This window comes from Anastrepha ludens, chromosome 6, assembly GCF_028408465.1.
Source record: "Anastrepha ludens isolate Willacy chromosome 6, idAnaLude1.1, whole genome shotgun sequence".
Classification (NCBI taxonomy): Eukaryota; Metazoa; Arthropoda; class Insecta; order Diptera; family Tephritidae; genus Anastrepha; species Anastrepha ludens.
Window position 1 is genome coordinate 22,768,358 of NC_071502.1, and position 23,885 is coordinate 22,792,242.

Sequence of the window (23,885 nt, forward strand, 5' to 3'; positions counted from 1 at the left end):
GTTTCTTTTGTGACTAAGTTTCTTTCTTTTAATCTAGACGCCAAAATTTCTGAACCAGTCTTTGACAGTCCCAGATGCCTAATGTGGTCGTTTAAATCATCTTGGTTAAATGGTTTTGATGCTCCCAGGTCACAATCAAAGTCACTATCGCTATTGTCTGTTTTTCCCTCAAAATGTAAAGGTTCTTCCTGTGAAGCACCAGGTTGAGGTTCAGATGACATCGTAGGGCTCAAAACACGTCTATGTGCCGATCGTATGGAAGGATATGCCCATTTGCCTCGATTTTTTCGGTTAATGCCAGTTATTTTTGCCATACAAAAATAACAGTCGTCGTGGTGGTTCACAGGTTCAATCCAGATCATAACAGTTTCGTATCTAAATTTATTCCTTTTCTTATTCGTCCACAAAGGTAGAAACTTAACGCACGTTTTGCATACCTTTTGTGGAATTCAAGGCTTATTTTTCATTTCTATTGGGTGACCGAAGTAATTTTTGTACGCCTCATTTACGACCGATGTCGCATTCAAACGGTTTTCTTGAAACATATACTCGCCGCAAATAAAACAAAAACTATTCCGGTCATTTATACAAAAACCTCTTCACGATGCCATAACAAATAATATTAAGAAAACTTAATATTTGTTTAAATATTCGTCAATTAACACTGAAATATGGTGATTTTTTGTGATAGCTATTATAACTCGTAAACAAGAGTTGTTACAAAAAAAATGAGGGTAAATTTAGAATCAGCGTTGTCAAATTAGTAAACATCAAGTATCAAAAGTTATTCATCAGACAAAAAGTGCGATTTTGTTTTACAATTATTGTTAAAAAATAAATTACATTTCAAGGCTGAAAAATCACGTTTTTTTGAGAATTGTTTACAAAGAACGATTTTATTAAACAAAAACAATTTTTAATTATTGAAATAATGTCTACTTTAAAGTTAATTATAGCATGTAAAGTTAGTAAAAAAATATTGAAGTACACGGCTCCTGCAGATGATCTCCCAAGCGTCCTCCAAAAAAGAGCGTTCGGCGGTGGACAAAATATATGCGCTTTGGATTACCTGAAATCAAAAGACCAATTACATTCTTTTTGTGGATGGATAAAACTAGGTATTAACGGAAGGAATAGTCTAAATTTTAAGTTTTTGCCTAAAACCATAGAAAATCATCAGAATTCTTATTCCTTCTATTAATACCTGAAGAATATATCTGAGAAGGTTGTGTTAAAATTTCAAGACGATCAGTCAGACAACATATGGAAAAAATTCTCTGAAACACCTTTTCAAATTTGCGTGTAACTTCGAAAATATTCACCGGAACGATATTAAATTTCCTGTGTGCATTCTTAAATATATGTACATTAAGAAAAAAAAAAACTAAAAAAAGCAAAATCGATTTTTTTAAAGTTCTAACTGTATATAACTTCTTAAAAGCGCTGTAAAATTTTCTAAAATTCTGATTAAAAGTTGAAAATTTTAATGAAAATGTGCTCAATCTTTTTTGAATTTTGCCCAAGGTTTAAAATTTCGATTCATATGGATATGAAAATAACCTAACTTTTTATAAAAAATTTGCTTAAACTCAAGCACTGAAAATTTTTCTAAAAATTCTGATTAAAAGTTAAAAATTTTATAAAAATTCGACAGATTTTTTTTTAAATAGTTTACATTTCTATTAAAACTTAGTTAGACGTCAAGAACTAAAAATGTTTCTAAAAAAATAGATTTAAAAGTTGAAAACTTTTATGAAAATTTGATAAATTCTGTTGAATTTTGCAAAAAGTTTAAAATTTTGATTCATATGAATAGGGAAATAGCTTAACTTTTTATAAAAAATTTGCTTAAACTCAAGCACTGAAAATTTTTCTAAAAATTCTGATTAAAAGTTGAAAATTTTATGAAAATTTGATACATTTTTCCGAATTTCGTGCAAAGTTTAGATTTTCATATGGATTTTGTTAAAAAATGATTACATTTCTATTAAAAGTTAGTTAAAAGTCAAGCGTTACAACTTCTTTTTAAATTCTGCTTAAAAGCTAAAAATTTTTATAAAAATTTGATAAATTTATCTGAATTTCGCGCAAAGTTTAGAATTTTATTCATATGCATTTTTTTTTTAACATTTTAGTTTACATTTCTATTAAAAATTTGTTAAAGTTAAGCGATGGAAAATTGTCTGAAAATTTTGATTAAAAGTTCAAAATTTTTATAAAAATTTGATAAATTTTGTTGAATTTCCTGAATTTTGCCAAAAGTTTAAAATTTTGATCCATATGGATATGAAAATAAGCCAACTTTTTATAAAAAATTAGTTCAAATTCAAGCAATGAAAATCTTTCTAAAAGTTCTGAATAAAAGTTGAAAGTTTTAATGAAAATTCGATAAATTTTTCTGAATTTCTCTGGAGTTTGTTAAATAATGATTACATTTCTATTGAAACTTAATTAAAAGCCAAGCATTAACATTTTTTCTAAAAATTCTGATTAAAAAGTTGAATATTTTTATGAAAATTTAATAAATTTTTCTGAATTTCGTGTAGAGTTGGCATTTTGATTCATATGAATTTTGTTCAAAATTAAACTACATTGCTATTAAGGCACCTTTCTTGTCTAGAGACGTGAAAATTCAAGTGGTTGAAAATTGAAGAAAACCAATCGGCATCAATTGAAAATCGTTTTTATTCATTAGATCAATTTTTTAATTACACAAAAAAAAAAAAATGATAATAATAATATATTTTTTTCAATGACAATAAGTAAAAACATTGCTTTCCCTGACGTAACACATGCCACTGCGCGTAACTGATTGGGTTGCTCAGGACGTCTGAAAAAAAAATCGGTCAATTATTCATCAGGAGATGTGTCACTATGGTGGGTAGCAGATTTACAAAAGAGAAAAAAATGTTTCTAGATATTTTATCTGTTCATTGGAAAACTAAAACAAAAAAAGGATTTTTTTCACGTTCTCGATCTTAAAAAAAAAATAAAAAATTGATTATAAACTTATAATTCGCTACCTGCGAGAGCCACAAGTCCACTCAATAACATATTAAAAATTCAAATACATCGGCTCAGCACTTTTTGAGAAATTACCAACGCCAACTCGGAAAAAATAGTTTCGAGAAAAACACGGTTAACGCGCTTATACCTGGGCGGCGCACAGTGCGGCCGATTCCCGAAAAGCTGGCCAAAACTCAAAAAATTAAGTAATTGATTCACAATTTCTTACTCGGGGGTTGTCGGGGTCGCTGATTACGAATTTTAGCTTAAAATTTTGAAAATCCACCCCCTTCCACACCTATTGGCCACCCCCTCACGTGAAATAGCTTATATTCTAGAACATAATCAAGATGCATGTAAATTTAAAAATAGCATAAAAGCCAAGGTAGCAAGTGGTAGCAGCTGAATCTTGTTTTATTCAGTAACCATTACTTTTTTGAGTAACCTTTAATAGGTTTCAAAGCAGCATATGACGGCGTTGTAGTACTATACAGTTTGAAAACTCAAATTTTATAAAAAAAATTGCAAAAAATGTATCTACGTATTGCTGCAGCTAAAAATTTTGTGTCGAGGTATTGATATGTACTAAAGATTTCTCGTATTTTACTAACCTTCCGAAGATGATTCCATTTGGTTTTGTTCAATTTACTCTATTACAAAATCTTTCAAATGTGTACAACTTTCACTATTCATCGACAGTAATACGATGCTCAAACGAAGGCCACGTTGCGACTGAAAATACAGAGGATACTTAGGGTACAGGACGTTGCTATGAACGGTTTTCACTACTCAAGGCATTACTGTAGCCAACCCAAAGACAAAAAAACTCTATCTAGAAACTTTTTTTTCGACTTTTGGCCAGCTTTTTGGGAATCGGCCGCACTGTGCGTCGTACTCCAAACCAATCTTGTTTTTAAACGTCTAAGCTACAACGAATTTCCTTTTTGATTACTTTTTTTTTAAATATACGCCATTCCATAACAAAAACCAACTAAATTCAAGTTTCGAAATTTATGCAAAATTTTTGAGCATTCAAAATTTCACGCTTTTTATGTAGAATTTTTAGAACACTTTTAGATATGCAGTTTTGCATTGGGTGAGTCGGGAACTGCAGTAGGTAGAGCTACTCTTAAAATAAGGCAAATTCTCTTGTTCAAAAGGAAGGCACGCTTAGCTATCTCATCAACTATTTCGATTCCTACGAAGCCTTTGTGACCCGGTACCCAACCAATATGCTGAAATACAAATTTATCAGTGCACATCAAGTATATGTCGAGGGCATTCAAACTGCGCCACGTGATAAAAAAACGAGTGACTGAAATCATTAAAAGGCTTTGAAATTAAGGTTCTTCCTTTGATTAGACTAACTGAGCGATTAAAATATCTATTAATACATTTTCGTTCCCCTAAATAAATTGAGGCGTTTTATTGCTGTTTGACATTTACAGAGTTCAGCCAAATCATCTCCTCTTTTCTACTGGGTCGCCAAACTCCCTTTTTAGTTAATTTTTATTACTAATCTGCGTTAGTTTTATTAATTTCAAAAAATCCAAAATATCATTTGCCTCATTTTTATATTATTATGTTATCGATTCATACACAGAACAGAATATATACACACACACACATATCCAGAATTTAAACACACACTTCAAAACTCCAACAAACCAAAAGGCGTCGAAAATAAAACGAAATTCGTTGCTACTGAAAATATCTGCACAAATCATTTTGTGGAAAGGAGAAATTCGCATTTTTGAAAATCGATTTTACTTCAACAAAGTGTATCGGTTTCATAAAGAAGCTAAAAAATCTTTTTTTTTTTTTGAAACTCAAATTAGTAAAATTAATTTTGCAGTAGCGTCAAAGTCTTGAATCATTAAAAAATTTGGTTTGTTTGGCCTTTTACACTTTCCAACTCACGCGCACTTTCCTACGTACCTACAATAGCAGTAGATGCTAGTTAAGTTGACTTATTTAGTTATTTGTAGATAGACTTTTAGCGCAGCGCGTTACTCGCACTGCAAGTTTTTCATCGAATCATTTCGCTTTAGAAATCTGTCGTGTAGTTAAATGAGAGAGAAAAGAATAAATCCAGCTACTTAGAGATTTCCACTCACACTGAAAAAAAAAAACGTTGAAACCAAGCAGGAGCTGGAGCAAGTCGCTTGTGTTTTTTTATTTTCACTTTTTTGCGAGTAATCGGCATTAAATTAGCGCACTTTGTCATAAATAATGGAAAAAATCATTCTTTAAAAAGTTGGCATTCCTATAGCGAAAAAGTTTTATTCTTTAAGATACTTGCATCCTTCACTTCTAGGCCATTAAAATACGAAACATCAAAATACTCCCCCCTTTATATTTCTTCTTAAATGCCTATCAAAACGTTCATTTATTTAGCTGAAACCGACTTTCAAAATATTATGGAAATGGTATAAACTCCTTAGCACACGCTACCACCTTCAATTCTTAGTACTGATTAAAAAATAAATATATAAATATATATATAAAAAAATTAAATAAAAAAAGTAAAAACTAGAAGAAAGTAAAGTACAATTAAAGTTAATTAAAATCAAATAATAAAATCAATTAAATTGGGTTAAGTTAAAAAAAAAATAGTTAAAATATCAGATTTCAAAAACAAAATAAAAAAATTGAATAAAATGAAATAATCAAAATTTTATCTAACTACAATATATATCGTGAGAATAAACCATTCACCAAAAGTAAATAAAAAAATTAAGCAAGATGGAATAAAACAAACAAATAAGTTTAAAAAAAACTAAATAATATAATTAAAAAAAAAACATAATAAAAAAAAAATTAATAAATTAAACTTAATCATTTCACATTAAGATCAACAAAATCAAAAGGCTAAGCTCGAAGAAATAAAAATGAAACAAATTTAAATAAAAATATTAAAATAATTAAATAAAATTGAAGTAATAGGACTATGAATAAGTTCGTGCGTTTTTTTTTCGAAATTTGAAACTTTATTGACGTAAAATGGTTACAAATTTAATATTCAAAATATTGTCCATCGCTTACTACTACTTTTTCCCATCTTTCTGGCAATTCACGGATTCCCTTTGTGAAAAATTCGGTCGGTTTTGCCGCAATCCACGAATCGATCCATTTTTTGACTTCATCGTAATTACGGAAGTGCTGGTCAGCCAGGCCATGTTGCATCGATCGGAAAAGATCGTAATCGGATGGCGCAAGGTCTGGACTATACAGCGGGTGGGGTAGGACATCCCATTTGAGCGTTTCTAAGTATGTTTTGACCACTTGTGCAACATGTGGCCGAGCATTGTCATGTTGCAAAATAACTTTGTCGTGTCTATCGGCGTATTGCGGCCGTTTTTCTCGCAGTGCTCGGCTCAAACGCATCAATTGTCGTCAGTAGACATCCCCCGTAATCGTTTCATTCGGTTGCAGTAGCTCATAATACACAACACCCAGCTGGTCCCACCAGATACACAGCATAACCTTCAGGCCATGAATATTCTGCGCCGACGTCGATGTTGAAGCATGGCCAGGGTATCCATACGTTGCCCGACGTTTTGGATTGTCGTAATGGACCCACTTTTCATCGCCAGTCACAATTCGATGCAAAAAACCCTTTCTTTTGTGCCGTTGAAGTAGTTGTTCGCATGCCATAAAACGGCGTTCAACGTCTCTTGGCTTCAATTCATACGGCACCCAATGGCCTACCTTTCGGATCATTCCCATGGCTTTTAAACGTTTGGAAATGGTTGATTGATCAACTCCCAAAGTTTTTGCAACCTCTTCTTGCGTTTGAGCCGGATCTTGATCGAGCAATTCCTCCAATTCGGTATCCATGAACTTTGGCGGCGCACCCTCGCGTTCTTCGTCTTCCAAGCCAAAATCACCACTTTTAAAGCGTGCAAACCACTTCTGGCACGTTCGCTCAGATAGAGCATGCTCACCATAAACTTCCACCAAGATACGATGACTTTCGGCTGCTTTTTTCTTCATATTAAAATAATGAAGAAGAATTCCCCGCAAAAACACATTATTTGGCACGAAATTCGACATTTTCAAGTGTGGTAAAAATATTGTTGTTTACGCTTCAAATAAAAAACTTATACTGACGTTTGTGCCTTACGACAGTAGCTCTCCAATGAATGTTTGGAAATGTGGATCGATGGAATAATAATCAAGTTACGCCATCTGTTGTAAAACCGCACGAACTTATAAATAGACCTATTAAATTAAAAAAATTAGTAAAATAAAAATGAAACCCAAAAGTAAAGTATAAAATAAAATAAAATAAAATAAAATAAAATAAAATAAAATAAAATAAAATAAAGTAAAATAAAATAAAATAAAATAAAATAAAATAAAATAAAATAAAATAAAATAAAATAAAATAAAATAAAATAAAATGAAATAAACTAAAATAAAATAAAATAAAATAAAATAAAATAAAATAAAATAAAATAAAATAAAATAAAATAAAATAAAATGAAATAAAATAAAATAAAATAAAATAAAATAAAATAAAATAAAATAAAATAAAATAAAATAAAATAAAATAAAATAAAATAAAATAAAATAAAATAAAATAAAATAAAATAAAATAAAATAAAATAATATAATATAAAATAAAATAATATAAAATAAAAAAAAATTAAATAAAATAAAATAAAGTACAGTCATTCACTGGTGCAAACAGTGGAAACTTCCCTTCACAATAAGGAGTACTCTCTTGTCGCATTTATGGGCATAGAAGGTGCTTTTAATAATATTGAACCCAACGCTATTTTGTCTGAAATTGCCAAATTGGGTATTAATTACTCCATCCGAAAGATGATCGAACAAATGCTCCAAAGTAGAATAATCACTTCAGAGCTTGGGTTAAGCCGCATGAGAATGTACGCCGTCAAAGGCACTCCTCAAGGCGGAGTACTTTCACCCCTTCTCTGGAATCTCGCTGTAAACAGTTTGCGTCGAAATCTCGAAAAAGCAGGCTGTAAGGTTTTAGGCTATGCAGATGACATTGCTCTCTGCGTGTCAGGCAAACACCTGAATACCCTCACTGAGCTCATGCAACGCTCAATCAATATTCTGTCAAAATGGTGCACCGAATGCGGACTAAATGCGAATCCAGCAAAGACAGATCTTGTTCTCTTCAATAGGAAACAACAATCTCCTCCACTGCAAACAATAACCTTAAAAGGGGAATCACTACTCCTATCTGATTCAGCTAAATATCTAGGAGTTATTCTAGATAGGAAGTTGAGTTGGAAATTGAACATCGAAAACAGATGCAAAAAAGCTTTCATAGCTCTTTATACTTGCAAGAAAGCTATAGGCAAAACCTGGGGTTTTTCACCTCGGATCATTTATTGGATATATACCTCGATCATCAAACCGATACTCTTCTACGGTGTGGTTGTATGGTGGACAGCACTCGAAAAACGGTGTAGAGTAGCCACAATTGATCGAGTTCAAAGAACAGCCTGCCTCCTGATAACAGGATGCTTAAGTACAACACCTACTAAGGCTCTAAACACATTGCTTCACTTGTTCCCTATCGATCTGGCTGGCAAAGCGATTGCAGCGAAAGCAGCGACACGCATGAATGCTATATCGAAATGGAATAAGTATCTTGGCCATTCGGCCATACTGAACAGGAACACTGTTATCTCTTCTGACACAGACTATCATGTAAGTCTTCCATCACCACCCTTGCTATTCTCCTGTTCACTCCCAACTAGGGAAGAATGGAAGACAAATCTAACCGAAATCAATGGCCCTCTGACTATATATACAGATGGTTCAAAACAAGACGGCAAAGTGGGATTTGGAATCTTTTCCAATTCCGGTCTAGCCAGAAGTCGCCTCGCTCTTCTTGGCTCTCCAACAATTGACAATCTTTCAGTACTCTCGAGCCTGAAAATCGAATCTCTCATCAAATTCTCGAAACGAATTAATATCTTTGACCAAAATCCACAATAAAAATCTCGGTTAGGTGGGGAAATCATGTAACATAATGAGCTCTAGGGCGACACAACGGACCCAACTTGCGGTCTATGTGGCACTCCGATGCGGGGTCACCCTTAAACCAACCAACCAACCAACAGTAAAATAAAATAAAAATAACAAAATATAACGAAATGAAATATAATTAAATTAAGTATTATGCAATTAAAAAGTAAAAATATTCAAAATTAAAAGCAAACTCATTTAAATTGAAATGAAGTAAAATCACAAAAAAAGAACTAAAGAAAAAAATAAAAATAAAAGTAAAAATGAAATATAAAAAAAAATAAATGAAATAAAATGGAAACTAAAAATATTTAGCGAAGTTAAATATAAATAAATTGAATATTACCTTATTCCAAAATTAAAAACAAAAAACCTTAAAGCACATATATATATATTTTTGAAACTATAATTATATCTTTAAAAATATACCCCTGAATTTATAGCTACGTTTCTCAAAACAGTTCAGATGAGTTGAAATTTTCTCACGTTCTTCTAGAACACAAAATTTCCATTAATGTTAAGCGTCATAAGCATTTACAAATTAAAAAAATTTATATATAATATAATTTCACTTTTATAATTTAGATAAATTCCTAATTTAAAAAATATTCAAATTCTTCTTTAGTCGGTATTTGCGAATTTGAAAAAAAAAAAATTGTTTTTTCTAAATCTCAAAAAGTATGCGGGGAATTTCAAAATGCATATAAAGATGGTTTTCACTATTTAAATAAGCTAAAATCTTCTAAGTTCTGCCTCATTTTTAAAGCAAATTTTTATAAACCATAGTTACCTTTTCACAACTTACGTAAAAATTATTTAGCAAACTTCTTTATATTCGTTGGAAAATATATACATACATATAAAAAAATTAATTTTTTTTAATATGCACTTAAGAAAGGGATTAGATTTATTACAGCTAATATATTCCGACTTTTATTAAATACGGTTTAGAGCATTTGCAGTAAATCGATTTCTTAAATTTTAATAACTGAAGTGAATATTTATTACCATTAAATTTTAGTCAAATTCACAAATTCGTTTTCTCCCAAGAAAAAACTTTCACTTTTATTTTAAATTAAACCGCTGAACCAAAACAAAAAAAAAAATTATACTTCAAAGAAGAGGCTACCGTAAAATTTGTCTGTCATTCCTTTTTTATAATTTGAATTGAACTTGAATACAAATTTTCCGATTTTTATTTCCCCATCGAAATCGGCGTAAAATTTGCGAAATCACAAAAAAACAAATAAACATAAAATCATGATCGGCCTTGCACCTAAACTGTATATCATCCAAAATGCTATGATCTACCAATCGCTTCTAACTGTAATCGGCAATCAACGTAATCACACCTAAATCACCTGCCGCTTCACATTCGACAAACCAAAAAAATAACAAATTTATGAAATTAATATTTTCCTACGTTCACCAACAACTGTTAATCGGCCACCTCCACCAATTGCTTACATAAATCTCCACACCGAACGAATTGGCAATCCAAATTCCCTTGTACTTGCAAAAATCCTTCAAATCATCATTTCCCAAAACCCTAGAATTTGCCGACATCGATCAAATCTATCGCGTTCTCAAACAAGCCGGTGAACTCAAATCTGCGAATATTCCAGCGTCCACGACGGGAACCGGTGTAATCACCGCCGGCGCCGAGAAATCCGTCCAAGGCAGCAGCGCTAGCAAAACGGATGGACCCGATATCAATATAGTTAACGTGCCCGACTATCCAGAACGTACCGGCATCATTGGCGGTCCAGGCAGCAGCAGCAGTACGGGTGGCCTCTCGGCGATAGCAGCCACAGCAGTGGCGGCGGCACAACGCGCCGGACGTGGCGTACGACCGCCGCCAGTACCAGTGCCTATACTAGGTGTACAATTGCAGCAACAGGAATTGGCGCAACAACGTAGCGGTGGATTGCCGGTGCCACCACAAGATGTCTCAAGTAGTTCAGGTCCGTCTTGGCTAATGCGTTTCGCTAATGTTACATTTGCGTTATGCTTTTGAGTTTTCGTTCAATCGTCATTTTCGTTTCATCGTTTCAATTGACCTCAATTTACTCGTTACGTTTCGTTTACTCGTACACTTTGTGCAGCTCCATACTTTTATTCGCCTCCCCTTTCGTTTCGTTACACATATTTTAAATCTATCTCATTATGAGTTGCCTGCGCGTCAACAGGCACGAAGTGTTTCTCCTCTCTTTCTTACATACGCGTCGCTCGTTAAACCAACTCAATACGAAGAAACATTAAACACTCATGAGCAACGTGTGAAGCATTTCAAACATCCAACGTCCAATTCTCTCTGCCTCTTTTACTCTCTATACTTCTTCTTCTTTCTTTTTTTGTTGCTACTAAATAGCTTATCTCAGTTTACTTACATTAAAGTGTGTGTCTTCCGCTTGTCTCTTTTTTCTTTCTCTCTCTCTTCTTTGTCTACTAGTTTGCTCGTTTGTGTTTGTGTAAAGCGAATTTTGTGCTACCTTTTGACATCTTCCTTGAGTATCCATTTCCAGCGTAGCGTATTTCGGGTACATCCCTCCTAAAAATCCATTTGTTTCAACCGAATGTTCAACCGATATTCCTCATGAACTTCATTATTGTTGTATTTTTTTGTTGGTTTTTTTTCTAGATTGTATTGTACTACATTTCTATTTAAGTAAAAAAAGTTATTTTAGTTTAATTTAACGCTTGAGAAATTCTGCGTACCTTATAAGTGAATTTCCAATAAGCAACAAACAGCAAAGCATAAATATTAAAGTTGAAAATATACTCAGCAAATTACTCGTTCATTTTAAATAAAATTTTTGCTAATTTTACAGCCAAATTATCTCTCTTTAATCGCCTTGCCACACTCGTTTCCATTCTACTTATTTAATACTCTACCCACCCTCACCATTCAATTCTTATTCAATTCTTATTGTACACACCAACCAAATACAACAATTATCCATTTCTCAAACCTTAATTGCAGATCTAACGCTCTCACACGTCCACTCTCACTTAGCCATGTTCCATACCTTTTCGTATACTCGCAAGACCAACCATTTGCATTTGCTTACTTTACCATTTGCTTTTGTTCATTTTCCGTTCCTTTTTGATCCACTTAACTCATTTTGATCATTTCGTATTCTCAAACAGTTTAAGTAGCTGACGAATGGCTGGCTGGCTGGCTGTTACTGCTTAATACGCATAAATGTATTTGTTGCTATTTTCATTGTGGCTTTGCAGCGGAAATATAATATAATAGTACCCACCTTATGCACTTTTCTGCTAATGAATTTGCGCTTACTGGCGGCTGCGTTAGTAAAAAAATAAGAAAAAAATAGTAGATAAATATGCGAATAAAAAAATTATTTTATGGTTTCACTGTTTGCTAGCAAGTAGTTTCAAATGCAACTCTGTTACAGATATCTTACTACAATGGCTGCAGCTTTGTTATACCCACACATATATACATACATATAGAAATATTTAATATGCTTCTTAAATCATTATACAGCTATTTGGATATCCATAACCTAAAAATTACTAGAAAATAATCAACGCTTCTTTTTTCGGGTAGAATGACTATCTAGCAAACCCATTTGTTTTGATTAAAATAAGTAAAAAATATTACCTATACTGACCTGTAGCATAACCAGGTGTCTATTTATACCTGTAAGTAAATTAATGTGATAAGTATGGACCCGTAGATGCATTTCTGCTTTCCTAAAGAAATTCCAAGAGGAATTCGTAGTACTCGTAGTTGTGTAATTTTCGCAGTAGCATTTTGCAAAAATATTTGAGCCTAAAATAAGTTTTTATTATTAAACTCTTTGCTTAATTTTTCGCTTTAAATTGTTTTGATAAAAGATTTAAAAACGTATATGAATTACATATTTTTCATCACACCGATTTTTTTCTTTTACTTTTTTTTATATTTTTTACATTTTTAAGAAAAGCTTGCTTTCATGCTGGGATCAGCAGCGCCATGTAAAATAGAACTTTAAAATAAATAAGTTATACATTTAAAAGAAATGACTTTAATTAAATTTTTTCTTCAATTCCGATTTTTTTATTATTTTTTGTTTTTATAATGTTTTTTTTTTTTTTTGTTTTAAGAAAAGCTTGCTTTCCTGCTGGCATCTTCAACGCTATGCAAAATATATGAAAAAAGTATTTAACATAAAAAACTCAAAAACCTTCAATGCTCAGCGCGCGAAAGTGCTTAAAACTGAACTGCAAAGTAAAAGATGAATAAAGAAATGCAAAAATCAAAATAAAAATATTTTACGAATTAACAACAGCAAGACGAATGCCACCACTGTGAAGTTTCAAGGGGATCATATCTAAGAAAAAAATTACTTAATTTCAATTTAATAATTTCTCTTTAATGAGGCAAAAATTGGTGCAAAAATCAAAGGTAGAAATTCCAAGAAATTTTCGGGAGAAGCAAATTTAAAAAAAAATTACAACAAAATCTCTTTTATGAGGTAAAAATTGGTGAAAAGTTCAAAGATATAAATTTGAAGAAATTTTCGAGAGAAGCAGATTTAAGATTTTTGAATTGCAAAAAAATTGTCTTTTATGAGGAAAAAGTTGATGCAAAGTTCAAAGATAGAACTTCCCTGAAATTTTGAAGAGAAGCAGTTGAAAAAAAAAATACAACAAAATGTTTTTTATGCAGCAAAAATGGGTGCAAAGTTCAAAGATGGAAATTTTGAAGAGAAGCAGATTTTTAAAAATCAACAAAATGCCTTTTATGAGGCAAAAATTGATGAAAAGTTCAAAGAAATAAAATTTAAGAAATTTTCGAGAGAGGCAGATTAAAAAAAAAAAATCCGAACAAATCGTCTTTTATGAGGATAAAATTGGTGCAAAATTCAAAGGTATAAATTTTCAAGGGGAGCAGATTTCTCAAAAATGTACAACAAAATATTTTTTAGAGCACAAAAATGGGTGCAAAATTCAAAGACATAAATTTCAAGAAATTTTCGAGAGGAACAGATTTAAAATAAATTGCAAGAAAATGTTTTTGTGAGGCAAAAATGGGTGCAAAGTTCAAAGATAGAAGTTTCAGGAAATTTTTAAGAGAAGCAGATTAAAAAAAAATTACAACGAACTGCCTTTTATGAGACAAAATTGGAAGCAAATTTCAAAGATAGAATGGAAGAATAGTTACAATACACAGTTACCTATACACGCTTATACCCCCATTCTTACACCCACACATAGAGTAAGATCGAGCATTGTGGGCTATTCGGGTAATTTGGTCAACGTCTGTTTTTTTCCATAATAACGAACATGCACTAGAAAGATTTCTTATGAACCTAAAAATTCATATAATGGATGTCTTATGCTGCTCGCTTTTAAATTGGACTCTTTCTGATGAGCAGTTGATATAAATATTTTGTGAAGTGCAGTCGATTTGTTTTTCAGTGGCGTGTAATATTAATGGTATTTTTTAGCAAGTGATCACTTTTAGAGTGTAAAAGTTCATATAGAATTATTAAACTATTTTGCATTGTTTAATGCGTTAAGAAACTCTTTTTAAATTATTTAAACAAAAGTTTGTCATACTTTTTTCTTGTAAGTGGTACAGTGGCTAGTGTGGGCTAGTCAGCGTCAGGTATTGTGAGCTAGTAGCCCACATTACTCTCTTAGTATTTTCCTATTTCTCGTTAATTTTCCTGTTTTGTATTTTCCAACTATACATATTTAGACATGCCAAAAGTGGCATAAAAAATATTTGCCGTTCGGAGTCGGCTTGAAACTGTAGGTCCCTCCATTTGTGTAACAACATCAGGGCGCACACCACAAATAGGAGGAGGAGCTCGATTATATATATATATATATAAAAGTGGAGAAATAAGGAAGTGGGACCCCGGTATGATGAAAAAGCCATTGTAGCTGTTAGGAATGTTGCGTTTTATATTGCAAAGAATGACAAGGAGTAATGCATTCCCTAACCTGCTTTTAAAAACACCACTTGGGCGTAAGCCTATAGTGGACGAAGCCACAGAAAAATACCTTGTAAAATATACCTACATTAGAAATGGAATCAAGACTTTGCGGCCTCACAAGACACGATATTCGTTCCCTTTCGTTTCATTTGCGGAATTGCCAAAGTGTCAAACAAATTTTCGGTCCTTAAGCAATTTGCAGGGAAAGGTTGGCTGCATGGATTCCTGCGCAGGTACAAAAAATGAGCTTAATTTTCGTTCTCCAACAGAGCAATGGGTTCACAAAAGAAAATGTGGAAGATGTTTTTCGATTTACTTGAGCAAGAGTATGAGAAACAGAAATTTCCACCATCTGCTATACAGAATGTGGATTTATATTTACCTAAGTTTAATATTTTTTTTTTTTTTTTTTTTAATATTCAACCAAGAAGATCATTAATTAAAATAAAAAAAATATATGAATAAATTCATTGGCTTATTACTATTTCTTACAATTATTTTTGGTTATTTGATCGAGTGGCCCACTTTACCCGAATACCCTGGGCCACATTACGCACCACTTTTCTTCTCATCAACTTTTAAGGTGGGTTCAGTTTTTCTATATTATCAGACGAAAACGATTATATTAGGGTATATTTTGCAATAAAATATAAAGATAATTCAATATCTGTTAGAAAGAAAAAAATATCGCTTTTCCATTACGATTATTTTTGCATACACATTATACTACACATTAAAGCCTGCCCTAAGCCCCGATTTTAATCACTTAAAGAAACAGAAAAATTACTCTGCTATTCAATCAGAAGCCAAGTTGAAGTAACCAAGTTTGTACCTCTACTAACACATTTATATACCTACAAGTAGGAAAGTAGCAAACTCTTCAGGGGCTGGGTATTGTGCAAAACTGTGTGTAAGAGTGTACAAAAAATTACATTCATTCATTCAGAGTTCATTAAACTTTCGGGCTACAAGTTTCTCTGCTTGAAAATTTAATTCAATTAATTTTAAAGTTTCCATGGAAGCCAGCTAAAGATTTCTATAAAAACTCTATTGTTTTTGATTAACTTGCATTCATTCGCCATAACTGCTGGCTAACTAGGTCTCTCGCCTTTGAAATGAATGTGCTTGTGTGCATTTGCCCTTTTTCCTCAGGCTTTGGTGGTTGTATTGCACTGCAGCACAGCATTGAATGCGAGACTAACTAACTGCCGAGCTATTGCAATCTATGAGGCTTTAAAAATTCTCCTTATGTTATATGGCGAAAATTGAAAGAAATTCCATATACCGACGAAACGTAAGTTATGAGTAAGCAAAAGCAAGAAATAAGTTCAAAATGCTGCCGGGAGGGTTTGTTTGCGGAAATTACGTTTTTACAAAGAAAAATGTACGATTCAAAAGACGTGAGGTTCAAAATATTTTTAAATGAGAATAAATATTATGTGGATAGGAATGAATATGAGTATGAGTATGAGTATGAGTCTAAGTATAAGTATAAGTATAAGTATAAGTATAAGTATAAGTATAAGTATAAGTATAAGTATAAGTATAAGTATAAGTATAAGTATAAGTATAAGTATAAGTATAAGTATAAGTATAAGTATAAGTATAAGTATAAGTATAAGTATAAGTATAAGTATAAGTATAAGTATAAGTATAAGTATAAGTATAAGTATAAGTATAAGTATAAGTATAAGTATAAGTATAAGTATAAGTATAAGTATAAGTATAAGTATAAGTATAAGTATAAGTATAAGTATAAGTATAAGTATAAGTATAAGTATAAGTATAAGTATAAGTATAAGTATAAGTATAAGTATAAGTATAAGTATAAGTATAAGTATAAGTATAAGTATAAGTATAAGTATAAGTATAAGTATAAGTATAAGTATAAGTATAAGTATAAGTATAAGTATAAGTATAAGTATAAGTATAAGTATAAGTATAAGTATAAGTATAAGTATAAGTATAAGTATAAGTATAAGTATAAGTATAAGTATAAGTATAAGTATAAGTATAAGTATAAGTATAAGTATAAGTATAAGTATAAGTATAAGTATAAGTATAAGTATAAGTATAAGTATAAGTATAAGTATAAGTATAAGTATAAGTATAAGTATAAGTATAAGTATAAGTATAAGTATAAGTATAAGTATAAGTATAAGTATAAGTATAAGTATAAGTATAAGTATAAGTATAAGTATAAGTATAAGTATAAGTATAAGTATAAGTATAAGTATAAGTATAAGTATAAGTATGAGTATGACTATGAGTCTGAGTATGAGTATGAGTATGAGTATATACCTATATAAATATAAATCTGAACTTTTCCCTTTTCATACATACGCTGCACACCCTATTATCCGTGCTGTACATGTACATACATGTGCCCCCTCTTTACGAGCTCGTAACTCTGCGGCTCAATTGTACGCCAGCAAAGATTTACAAAGCTACAATTTATATTACTTTGACTGGCCGACGCAAAGAAGAGAAAGATTCAAATGTCAGCGCAAAAAAATTGTCTTCCCACATATCAGAAGGCTTTTGCCGTTAGAAAGTATTGCACTAGCGCCGCTTGCACGCCTGCAAACTCGGCAGCTTATTGGTTTTGTGACTGCCTTCTGGTCCGCGCTGCAACATTAAGTCAACATTTTTCGCACCATTCAACGCCTGCGATTCCTAAGCATTGCGTAAATGATGGTCATACTAATGTTTCTGAACATGCCGTGCATATGCGGATGGGTAAATGGGCGGAATGGGCGCAGCTGGAAGACAAGAATAGCGAATAAAAAATGTAACGATTAATAGCTCTCGTCGTTGCCATTTGTCAGGAGTTCGTTGAAAGATTCGATTGCAGTTTGCAACGCGAAATCGGAATGAAGACGTGCAATGCACTAATATACTTACACACAGAAAGATTGTAGAAGCCTTTGCTCCTCTTCTCTCTTTTTCCTTTACTACGTTTTTTGCCAAACCTTCTCTTTAATGGCGCCTTTTTATTCGCCTATGGCAAATTTCTCGTCCACCAATCTTTGCATTGACATATTTATGTATGTCATGACTCATGGCATTGCCGCGTAGTTAATTCTTGAATTGAACTTAGTGTGGCAAACAAAGTAGAAATAACTTAAGTAACGAAATTTGTTGCTGACCTAACACTTTGTCTTCATTACTCTTCGAATGAAGTATTCTCAGAAGTGATGCTGCTTTTTGGCTTAGCAAATCATTCGTCACTTTTTTTTTGCTCGCTTTGACACCAATTTGAAGGTATGAAGCATTTTTCCAGTATTTTGCTATACTAGTGAGTGAATATATTTTTCAGCGTTGTCACTCTTAATTTTATTGAAAATTATTCGCATTATTTTTGGCTTTATATTTATGGCAGTCACTGAGGATTTACCTCGAAAAACAAGCCAGATATAAAATATTCGATTTCTTCCTTAGCACTAATCGACAAAGTGAAATTAATTGTAGAAAGTGGAGAGCGAAAAACTTGAATTTACAATTTTCCAAGCAAATTCTTAAACATATTACTGAACTTACTGAAAGAAATAAATTGTGGCAGCGCATAAAAGGAAATTTCATTTCTGTCCCATAACGAACTGCTATCGCCGAACTGACATATTTTTCACAGTCATTATTAAACTTGCACCTGCACTGCCAAATGGTTAGTAAATGGTAAATGAGTAAACCAGCGATGGAAGTCGCTGATATGTCGCACATTATGAGGCTGTACGATGTGCGACATGCCACATATCCGCAGCACAAGCAAACAACTTTTACTTTACTACCTTCGCCAGCGACAACGTGTAATAAGAAAACTTCCCGGCGCAATGGTTAAACTTTTGATAAGGCCGTCATTGCTAATGGAGGCTTGGCCTTTCCGGCCGCCCACGAGCAAATGCATTTCCGAGCAGGTTGGAATTTTCCACGTAAACCATGACAGCGCAGGCTGCAGGTAATAAAATCCTGCTGATAAAAATGTTGTGTGGCAGCAAAAGTAATCGCAACACGATGCATTGCCAACTGCCTTAGCGGCAAGGGCAATGGAGCAATTCAAGAGAACACAAATATGAATCAGAGGTAGTTATTTTGCTTACAAGCGCTTACTTCGTACGAAAACAGCTACAGCAACAACGTAAGGGCGGCATGTGAAAATGAACAAAGGCAATGAAGGTGAAACGTGCCGCAAAACTGGCCTGTAAGTTGGCTAGTGTTACTTCTGTTATGTTTTATTTTTGTGCGGAATGAAAATGTGGCACCCCAGTCACAGTTGAAGCCCAATAAGGCGACTTTACTCAATTAGTTACTCATACGCCATGGAGTGCGGCAGTAAGGTTTTGTTTATTTGTACATACAGCCCTCGGGAAAACAATAGCACTACAACATTTTTAGCGATTTTTAATTTTTTTTTTTAATTTTTTAACATTTTTGTAAAAATATAGTTCCTCCTGCAGCAAATATCAAATGAATCGAGGTTTAAAACTTTGTGCCAAGTGCAAAGCATGGTTAAATTTCAAGAGCCGGTGTTGATTTTGAATTTTTTAGGAAATTATTGTCATTTCTCTCTAATGATAATATTGTTATTGCTCAATTACGTATGAAAAAAATATCGGCCAAATTAACGCGTTGTTCGATTGTGTATCTTTCAATGATTCAAATTGAGTTAATCTGAAATTGAAAAATATCAAATGAAGTGCAGAAAAAAACTTGACGTTTAGGTGAGGTTCACGTTCAACATCGGCCCTTGAAATTTAACCACGCTTTACACTTGGCACAAAATTTTAGCCACCCTTTATAATAATTCGTCCAGTTTACAACAAAATAGGAACAAGAATTAAAAAAAAATTGGATATGCAGTTTTATAGCACATTAAATTTGAATGTTGCGGTGAGGGTGTTGCGCATTTTCTATATATAAAAAATGTTCGATGTCGGCAATGAAAAAAGTTGTCAAACCTCAATGAGAATTTCGCGCTATTTTGCACTTACAATTTACTTAGTTTTAGATCTTAGTCTTAACCAATCATTGAAAGCACTCGAAAAATATTAAAATTTTAATACGAATTTAATGAGCTACACAACTGCGTATTCAAATTGTTTTAAAATTCTGATTGAAATTTTCGAAATTTTTATAAAAATCTTCTGAGTTTTTATAAATTTTGTACAAAGCTTAAAAGTTGTGTGTTCAAAAGGATCGCGAGTTTTGTGCTTTTGGAAAAATTATTTATTTATTCATTAATATCTATTTTGTCCCCTTCAAAGTACTCCCCATGAGATGTTATGCACTTGTGCCAACGTTTTTTTCGAATCTTCGATGCACTTCACAAAATCATTTTTTTTTATCGTGTTCAGCTCCTCCTTCGATACCGTCTTTATCTCGTTAAAGTGTAACGTCGTCCTTTCATGGGTTTCGGGAACAACAAAAAGTCACAGGGGACCAGATCTGGGGAATACGGTGACTGTGGCGTCATTAGTGTGTTGTTTTTGGCCAAAAAGTCGCGCCCAAGCAACGAACTTTTTCCTTCGGCCGAACTTGGCGCGCTTTTTTCGGTTTTGGTTCGTGCGGCAGCTTCCCTTGAGATGATTGAGCTTTGGCGACCCGCCTCATGCCACTCCAAATCATTGAAAAAAATCGAATGGCACGAGCCAATCGATATGTCTAGGCCCTCAGCCACTTCTCTAACGGTGATTCGACGATTAGCCAATACCATTTTCTTCACTTCATCAATTTTTTCTGTTGGTCTGTTGTTGAAGTGCTCGGGCGTTCGGCAGGCTTTTCGTTGTTCACATCTTCTTGCCTTTCTGAGAACATTTGTACCACCGATAAACGTTGCTTTGGTTCAAACTAGCTTTTCCGTATGACACAGTCAACATTCGGAATACATCCGTGCCCTTCATTTCGTATTTCACACAAAATTTGATACAGGTTTTTCTATCCATCTTTTTAAATAAGTAAAAATCGCTGACGAGCCAAAACACGTGCAAGAAAAGCAGCTGTCAACAATTAACTGAACATTCAAAACGCCCGAACTCGTCGGCATGAGTGAGAGACATGAGTACCAACATATCGCCACAAGAAAAATTGAAATTTGAATATAGGTGTCCCTTCAAAATTCGCGATACTCTTTGGACACATCTCGTATATGAGACTTTTTGTAGAATGAACTATATTTTTATTAAAAATACAGTGTGACCCCTCATGATCTGACTTGTAATGCCACAAAAACAATTTGACCAAAATGGGAGGACAGTCGCTCAAAGGCGATACTTAATCGGTCGAGGAAAAACGTCTCTCTGTTACTTGCCCTGATCACAGGCCATTGTCTCCTAGATCGACATACTCAAAGATTGTACGTGCCTCATTTCGACTATAGCAGATGCTGCAAGAATGAGGAGCAGAAAGACTTCGTTAGACACCTACTCTGTGACTGTCCCGCGTGGCGAGCCACTAGGTTTAGATACTTTGGCTCGTCGTTTCTAAATGATACTGATGACTTTAGTGATATAAGTGTCAGCCAGGTTAATGAGTTTGCACTTAAAAAAAACTGGTTTAGCGAAGAGTGAGTCTAGAAACCAACTGCCACCGCTACCTACCGGTCCCTCCAAACAGACACCTCTGAAAATTTGAATAGGTTGAGCCAAAGAGCAGCAGGAGCAGGAGGGCATCATGTGTTCGATTAACCTCGGCATGATAATACATGCTCACGGTCTCACATTCCCTTCACAATGAAGTATTTGTCCCCACGACATAGCACCTAGACCACAGATGCGCTTGTGACATATCCATGGTCCTTATATTAGTATTATGTGTGGGTTTGTTTGCAGTTTTGCATGCCTCCGAAACAGGAGAGCCGTAGACGCTTTGCTATGCTGCAGAATTATCTGTGTAAATATTACTTCAGTCATGAGACTAAGACTTATCCTGGACACGGAAATGGATTCGCTCCAGATGTAGGTGAGGGCGGCAGCTGTACTTGGACTTCAGCACTTTGAGGGACCCAAGATCGATATCCAGTACCAGGTGGGAATCCGCCTCCGAAGTGGTAGCGGATTTCTGCCTGATGCACGAGTATACTCTCCAGAGAGTCGTGTCAAGATCTTTGTTCTGAACACGGATGCGTGTGAGCAGTTCTGCTGAACTACAGGAAGGACCCGGAATCCAGACACTCGCTCGTAGCAACCTTTCTTTGCCACTCTCAACAAGACTGAACTTGCTGCTTTCGCAGGCTGGAATTTTTCCTATCTCCTTTTCCAGCCATTCTCGGGAAAAAGCATTGGAACAGTGCACCTTTACGACGCCGAGTACCACGCTTTTACCCTCGAAAGTCGGCGCGTCCTTCAACTCACCGATAGCTTTCCAAAGATAGCTGTCAAGATAGTCTTGTTGCCCTTTGGACAGTAGACCATCTTGTTTGTCGGTATGTATCTCCACCGTCATTGCCTTTGCTGTCATTCTCACGAATGATTCGCTAGACGTTGACGTAAGAGTATCATTCGACATTTGAGGTCGCTTAGCCTTTGTCTTGTCAGGCAAAGATTTGTCTGCCTTGGATTGGGTCGAGGATGCAGGCATTTTCGAATTCCGCGTCTCAACTTTCCTCTTCTTTGCCTTTCTCCTCTTCCCGGTTGTTGGCACAGACCCCGTTTCGTTTCCGGAAGAGTGCAACATTACAGCGGAATCCTCTGTTCTGCCACGCTTTCCCGTTTCCATTACAGGTGTCGAAATTGACGGAGCTTGAGTACCTACCTCAGCTAATGCTTCGGCTTTCTTCGCCTTTTGTTTTCTTTGTTTGATCTGCCTTGCGGATAGACCGACACTTGCGTTCCAAACTCCAATAACTTCAGTGTTTTTACCAGTACTTACCTGATTCGCACCAGGGTTGATCGTTGTGATAGACTTACTCTGTACCAGAGATTCATCTGAGACTACTGAGAGATTGTCCGACATCCCCACATCTTGTTCAAATGCTTCGAATCGTTTTGACGACGGTGTATCGCTCACACTCACTCGGCTCTCCATTGGCATAGCCAATGTGCCATGTTTCGCCACTAGTAGTGCGCTTCCTCCGGAACCCTGGGTGTCGGTTCCGGTCATAGGCATGTGTGTCGTTCGGGCCTGCACACTCGATGCCCGAGCCGTCGATTGCTCGACAGGAGGATTTCCCGAAAGTGGGTTACCTCGTGCAAAAGGATCCATCGTTAACCTCCACATTGTTGAAAATGTATTTTATACCTACTGCCAGGTTGACGGTACGGTACTCTCCACTTAGTACTTGGGTGGCCACCAATTCCGCCGTTCCGTGGAAGGGTGGATACTCAATTCCTATATGGAGCTGTTCCCTTAGTTTATGGTAAGTTAATCTCCATAACATGGGGTTAAATCTCTACTTAAGCCTCAAACACCTTTACTAGCAGGACACCTGCCTTGAGCGAACATTTTTTCCTATACCAACTCTTATGTATCGATAGAAGTTAACTTCTTTGGAGTGGGCATTGCTCTTAGACGGGCAAAAGCTGACTGATTTTACAGTGGATATATTATATTAAATATAATAAATAAAATTTAAAAAGCAAAAGCCTACTACTTTTCTTTGTGTTAAAAAAATTTTAGTACCAAATTTTATTCCGCGGGCTGTATTTTGACTGGCGCCGAAATGGGTAAAACTTGAATTGTTCTTTGTTTTCAAAAGTTTATAATTGTATCAAATAGTCGCAAAAGCATTTCTGTAGAATTTATTTAAGTCCTCTTGCAAACAAAAATTCTAGTCGCTGGTTTATGAGGCACACTCAGGTGTTTGCTAATGAGTTTCTGTGCGCACACAATTCCCCCCTCAATTAACTTAACTACAATGCCAACGAGCAACATTTAAATACTGTATTTTTCACATATAAAATCGCAGTACTCACCATAAAT

The 23,885-nt window shown here is 34.1% G+C and overlaps 1 protein-coding gene across 1 annotated transcript in view; it reads left to right on the top strand.

Annotated features, from left to right (window-relative positions):
* Nucleotides 1-23,885, top strand: part of LOC128865811 (uncharacterized) — a 188,965-nt gene that overhangs the window by 95,461 nt on the left and 69,619 nt on the right. Inside the window, 1 exon segment of the mRNA XM_054106171.1 lies at nt 10,644-10,982. Coding sequence (XP_053962146.1) covers nt 10,644-10,982 — 339 coding nt within the window.